At 42.9% G+C, this 6,633-nt stretch overlaps 2 protein-coding genes across 3 annotated transcripts; one reads left to right on the top strand and one right to left on the bottom strand.

The window, feature by feature from the left end:
• The first annotated feature begins 298 nt into the window (after positions 1-298).
• LOC104799091 (FT-interacting protein 1) lies at positions 299-3,780 on the top strand. 2 transcript variants are annotated; one of them, XM_010521429.1, is made up of 2 exons: positions 299-426; positions 1,185-3,780. In XM_010521429.1, exon 2 carries the CDS (start codon positions 1,349-1,351, stop codon positions 3,653-3,655), a length of 2,307 nt encoding a protein of 768 aa, XP_010519731.1. In that variant the 5' UTR covers positions 299-426; positions 1,185-1,348; the 3' UTR covers positions 3,656-3,780. The 2 variants fall into 2 exon arrangements, with proteins under 2 accessions (XP_010519731.1, XP_010519732.1); XM_010521430.2 differs by lacking the exon at positions 299-426 and adding an exon at positions 531-779.
• A 560-nt stretch (positions 3,781-4,340) lies between these two features.
• LOC104799694 (alkane hydroxylase MAH1-like) lies at positions 4,341-5,876 on the bottom strand. The gene has a single exon (XM_010522334.1). It carries the CDS (start codon positions 5,874-5,876, stop codon positions 4,341-4,343), a length of 1,536 nt encoding a protein of 511 aa, XP_010520636.1.
• Positions 5,877-6,633: the final 757 nt, after the last annotated feature.

Raw genomic sequence — 6,633 nt, 5'->3', positions numbered from 1 at the left:
TCAATACTCCTGTCTAATATCATGTGTATATACCATAGTTTTAACGTAACAGCATATTCTGAATGTGAAAAATATTTGCACAACCGAAGCCACAGAAAAAAGGCGAGTCCGACAACATTAATTTATTGCATTTAATGTACTAAACAATATATTCATTAATATTTATTCATATAAAGTAACTTATATATACAAGTAAATTAATTAATTTTATTTTTTAAAAAAAGAAATGGTCCAAAGAACAGGTCCACTAAAAGCAGCAGATCTCAACACCCACATGTACCTATATTTTCTACTTTACACTCCCTGCTCCTCCTTCTTCCTCCTCAGTAGCTCCCTCTCTGCTTCACAATCTCATTTCACGCATTTCCATTTTCTTCCAAGAAAAAAAGAAGTTTACTTTTCTCCATTTCTTCTCCCTTCCTCAAGGTGCATCCTGTTCCTTTGATTTTTCAATTTATACATATATATATATATATATGTTATGTGTGTGTGTAGATATATATGGGGTTAGATATGGGTAGTTGTGAAATCTTGAATAGATTGCTTGTTTTTTTGTTCATTTTCTCAAGTAAACGACATCCGAAATAAAGACGTTTAAGACAGTACATTTCTTGCGGGGTTCAGCTGTTTTTCCAAAGATCCATCCTTTTTTTTTTAATCTCTGCTGCAGATGCATCTTCTTGTTTGAGTTAATGGGTTTTTTTTTGTTTCCATTTTCGTTTGAAACCCATTGGGAGAGAGCTCTGCGAGGTTCTTCTGAATCTGCTGCTGGTGAAAATGTACTGATTTTTTTTTTTTGGCTGTAAATGACACATTGCCTTTGTCTGTAGCTCATGAATCATGATAGCTGTTTGGTTGCTGAGAAAATTTCAACCCCCCCCCAACTGTATGTATTGTAGCTGAGAACATTTAATGATGCTTCTTCATGTCCGAAATGATTGAATAATTGTGTTCTTGTCTGCACCCTCTTTTTTTCTCCCCTCCACCTTGAAGCGTGTTTGATTCTTCTTTAATGTTTACCTAAATTCTGTGTAGATATAGATCTCAAGTTCCTGATTGAATTCGCCATTAGTTAAAGTTCTTTTTACACATTGATTCTAGTTTAGGTTTATGATTGCTAATCTCTCTCTGAATCGCTTAATAGTTGCTTGATGGGTTCTTCTTGTTGCGTTTCTTTGTTGCAGGTTCCACATGTAACAGAGCCAAGAACTTTAACCTGAAACTGAAACTACTCTTCGTGTTTCCTCTCACTGTTCTTGGTCCTTGTCCATCACTTTCTTGGATCCCATCCTGAGACAACGTCAAAAGGGGATTAGATTTGTAGCATTGTTGCCAGTTTCAGACCAAGATGCAGAAACCTCCGCAGAATATAGACTTTGCCCTGAAAGAGACCTCGCCAAAGATCGGGGCGGGTGCTGTCGCGGGTGATAAGCTCTCCTGCACTTATGATCTCGTCGAGCAGATGCATTACCTCTATGTCCGGGTCGTCAAGGCGAAAGATCTGCCAGGAAAGGATGTGACCGGGAGTTGTGACCCTTACGTGGAAGTGAAGCTCGGAAACTACAAGGGAATGACAAAGCATTTCGAGAAGAAGTCGAATCCCGAGTGGAACCAAGTCTTCGCCTTTTCCAAGGACAGGATCCAAGCTTCGATCTTGGAGGTCATTGTTAAAGACAAGGACGTCGTGCTCGATGATCTGATCGGTAGAGCTTTGTTCGATCTTAACGAGATTCCTAAAAGGGTTCCACCAGATAGTCCCTTGGCTCCTCAGTGGTATCGGCTGGAAGATCGACACGGGAATAAGGTTAAGGGTGAGCTCATGCTTGCTGTCTGGATGGGGACACAAGCCGATGAAGCATTCCCTGATGCTTGGCACTCCGACGCAGCGACAGTGGGGCCCGATGGCGTGGCCAATATAAGGTCGAAAGTGTATCTATCGCCAAAGTTATGGTACGTGAGAGTGAATGTGATTGAAGCTCAAGACTTGGTGCCTCACGACAAAACTCGATACCCCGAGGTATTCGTGAAAGCAATGCTCGGGAACCAGGCCTTGAGGACCCGAATATCTCCGACAAAAACCTTAAACCCGATGTGGAACGAAGATCTGATGTTTGTGGTGGCCGAGCCCTTTGAAGAGCCGCTGATTCTCTCGCTGGAAGACAGGGTTGCGCCTAACAAAGACGAAACGCTCGGGCGGTGTATGATCCCGTTGCAGAACGTTCAGAGGAGGTTAGACCACAGGCCGTTGAACTCGAGGTGGTTCAACCTCGAGAAACACATTTTGGTCGACGGGGAGAAAAAGGAGGTGAAATTCGCTAGTAGGATCCATCTGAGGATCTTTCTGGAGGGCGGATACCATGTTCTTGATGAATCAACTCATTACAGCAGCGATCTAAAGCCGACGGCAAAGCAACTATGGAAGCCGAGCATCGGAATACTCGAAGTAGGGATCATTAGCGCTCATGGCCTGATGCCGATGAAGACAAAAGACGGGAGAGGCACGACTGATGCCTATTGTGTGGCCAAGTACGGACAGAAATGGGTCCGGACAAGAACTATAGTGGACAGTTTCATGCCGAAATGGAACGAGCAGTACACTTGGGAGGTGTTTGATCCTTGCACTGTGATCACAATCGGAGTTTTCGACAATGGGCACATCGGAGGAGGAGGAAAAGACTCAAGAATCGGCAAAGTGAGAATCAGATTGTCGACACTCGAAGCCGAGAGGGTCTACACTCATTCTTATCCGCTGCTCGCCTTCCATCAGTCGGGCGTGAAGAAAATGGGCGAAGTACAGTTAGCCATACGGTTCACTTGCTCGTCTTTGATGAACATGCTTCACATGTATTCGCAGCCACTCTTGCCCCGGATGCATTACATCCACCCGTTATCGGTCATCCAGCTCGACAGCCTGAGACATCAAGCCATGAACATCGTCTCGATGAGGCTGAACCGAGCTGAGCCGCCGCTTCACAAAGAGGTCGTCGAGTACATGCTCGACGTGGATTCTCACATGTGGAGCATGAGGAGGAGCAAGGCCAATTTCTTCCGGATCATGAGCGTTTTAAGCGGCCTTATCGCCATTGGCAAGTGGTTCGATCAGATCTGCAACTGGAGAAACCCGATAACCACGATTCTCATCCATGTTCTCTTCATAATCTTGGTTCTCTACCCGGAGCTCATCCTCCCGACCGTTTTCTTGTACCTCTTCTTGATCGGTATCTGGAACTTCCGTTGGAGGCCAAGGCATCCGCCACACATGGACACACGGCTGTCTCACGCGGACGCTGTCCACCCGGACGAGCTGGACGAGGAGTTCGACACGTTCCCGACGTCTAGGCCATCGGATATCGTGAGGATGAGGTATGATCGGCTGAGGAGCATCGCGGGCAGGGTGCAGACGGTGATAGGAGATCTCGCTACGCAAGGGGAGCGGTTCCAGTCGCTACTGAGCTGGCGTGACCCGAGGGCGACCACGCTGTTCGTGATGTTCTGTCTGGTCGCGGCCGTCGTGCTGTACGTTACCCCTTTCCAGGTCGTGGCGCTTCTCACGGGGATTTACGTGCTGCGGCACCCGAGGTTCAGGTACAAGCTCCCGTCCGCTCCGCTCAACTTCTTCCGGAGGCTCCCCGCAAGATCCGACAGTATGCTTTAAGCCAGATCTCGTGGCTGTAATGATTTCATTGTATTCTTCCTTCGAGTTGAACTGTGGAGACCAATAACGTTGTCGCTTGCTATGCTATTCATGGAGTTTTTTTTTTTTAATGTAAAATTTCATCAGACCCAGTAATTCATTCGTTATTTTATTCTGCAAGAAGGGGGTTGTAAAATTTCCTATTCAAATGAAATATTATGCTCTGAATCATATACTAAGATCTGAGAAAAGAGCAGGCAATGAATCCCATCCACGTGTCAGATTGGGTTATATTTGGATATAAATATTTAGGTGATACTTATAGAAAAAGAAAAACTGTAACCATTCCATTTTTATGTATTTTATTTCGATTTGGGTCGGTTCGCATTCCGTTTTTTTTTTTTTAATTTCTCATTTTTCAAAGAAATTTTTTACGATTTTTTTTTTATTCGATTCCCTTTTGTTCGATACCATTCGATTTTATGTCGATACGGTTGGTGGGTCGGTCCACAATCAGTAAGCCTCTTTCCAATTAGTTTTAGTCATTCGTATTAGCCCGTTTATAGAGCCCAGCCCTTGTGAAGTTATATCGAGCATCAACATCCCCATCTGTTTTATTTATTTATTTATTTATTTTTCCATCAAGGAATTAAGTACGTTCATGACTCAACCTACGTCAACATGCATTGAGATTTCAACATATGCTTTAGCCCAAACGGTGCTTGGTTATGGAGACCTTATAGCCATGCTTCGTACGAAGAATAATAGAGGGAACTAGCTCGAGCTGTTGACCTTCAGTCGCTGTAATAACGTCATAATTCTGTAAGATCTCGACGGCCACTATGGCCATCTGCGTGAGAGCCACTTGCTTCCCTATGCATGTTCTTGGACCGGCGTTGAACGACGCGAACTTGAAGGAAGGCTCGTGTTTCAGCCTTCCCTTCTCGGAGATCCATCTCTCGGGCTTGAATTCGGACGCATCATCTCCCCACACGGATCTCATCCTCCCCATCGCGTAAAACGGGAAGATAATCTTCGTGTTCGCTTCGACTTTGTGCCCGCTCGGGAGCGTATCTGCCTTTGCAGGAGACTTATGGTTAAACGGAACCGGCGGGTAGAGCCTCAACGCTTCGTACAACGCGCCGTGTAAATACACCAACTTGTTCAAATCCACTTGGTCGAGTTGTGTCTCATCGTCACGGTTTATGGATCTTGGCATCTCTGCACTGATCTCTCCTCGAATCTTGGCCACTGCTTCAGGGTTCTTGGAGAGAAGCCAGAAGAAACCAGTGAGACCAGCGCTTGTGGTATCTCTCCCGGCCAAAATGAAAGACACCATGGTGTCCCTGAGAAATTTATCGTCACTAGGGTTCAAGAAGTTGTATTTGTTTTCATCTAAATTCATATAGTAAGTCAATAAATCCATTGCATCCCCTTTTGGCTGAGTTCCTCGACGTAAATCCTCTCTTTTCATAGAGATATACTTGGCGCATTCACGGTCGGCAATGGCAACGGTGTTCTTCAACTTCTTCTCCAATCCAAAGTCGATCCAGTTTTGCAACTTCCACAAGATTCTCGGCTTGACATGTCTATGGAAAATCGCTTCTTCGGCGTCTTCCACAGCGTCGGCAAGCTCGACACGAGGCATGTCTATGGATAGACTCTTGGGATTGTACCCAGTTATCAGAGTAAGGGTTGTGTCGAACGTGAACCTCTGGAATACATCTTGCAAGTCGACGAGCGTATTTTTCTTTGCCGCGTGATCGAGAAGAGGTACGAGCCCCCTTTTCGCCACACTTACGGTGGCACTCTTGGTAAACCTCTGGAAGTCATGATGGCTGAGCAAGGCGTGAGCCGACTTCCTAAGATTCTTCCACAGCTCGAAGTCGGCGTTGAATATGCCGTCCCCCAAAGCGTCAAAGATCTCCCCGAAATCCGGTCCTTTCGGGTAATTTACAAAGTTGGAACAGAGAATGTGGTGAATATTGGCCGGATCGACAGTGAACAACAGGTCCATCCCAGCAAATATTGGACCCTTGAAGAGGAACGTCAAGTTGGAGACCTCTAGAACTTGGATGATCCAATCGTAGAAACGTGGGATTTCGACGGTGAAACCTGGAAGCATCCCGAGAAACGGCCAGTTCGTGAGCAAAGCATGGTGACGTTTCTTGCTGAACAAGAAACGGAAGAGGAGAAAGACAAAGAATGCCATGGATACTTCAAGAGAGCCTATCAGAGCCATATCAGAAAGGTTTTCTCTGTTGTATATGAAATGATATGGAGAGATCTCAGTTCCATATTGCTATTTATACAGAAGCTAGATCTATTCCCTCCTTTGTTTTTCCTTTATCTTTACGTGACGGGTATAAGACAATGACTTGTTCCATGCCGTCTTCATCTTCCGAAGCTACCAGTCTAAAAATATTCCAAACGGTACGACAAGTCCACCAGAAAAAAACTTTACGAATAACATCGCTGTACTAGTAGAAACCACCAGATCCAGTCTCAAACAATTTCGAAACTCCGTACGAATAATTTACAATATTAACTAGAAATAACTAAATAAAAATATTAAAATAAAAAGTAACTGATAAATCGACAAATTTATTAATTTAATTTTGGATCTCTATTTTCGAACGCTACCCCTAAAGTGAATTAAAAAATGTTGTTTTTAATAACATTAAATAATGAAAATAAAAATAAAAGATAATTTTTTATATAAAATAATGAAAGAAAAATATAAAACTTAAAAAATAAATATTAAATAAAATTAATATTTAGATGCCAAATTATATCGAAAGGGAAAATATTTTTTAAAAAATCAAACAAAAAATAATTGTGATAAAATTTTTAAATTTATTTTTATATTAGAGAAAATGACATTTTCCTATACAGAGATTTTGTAAAAAAATAATAAAAATATTTCAAAAAAATAATAAAAAATCGAAAAAAATAAAAATAAATTAAAAAGAAAAATAAAAAGAAAATATATATATATA

Source organism: Tarenaya hassleriana, unplaced genomic scaffold (assembly GCF_000463585.1).
Source record: "Tarenaya hassleriana unplaced genomic scaffold, ASM46358v1 Cleome6, whole genome shotgun sequence".
Lineage (NCBI taxonomy): Eukaryota > Viridiplantae > Streptophyta > Magnoliopsida > Brassicales > Cleomaceae > Tarenaya > Tarenaya hassleriana.
The sequence above is the reverse complement of the archived record's forward strand: the minus strand, read 5'-3'. Positions and strand labels throughout refer to the sequence as shown.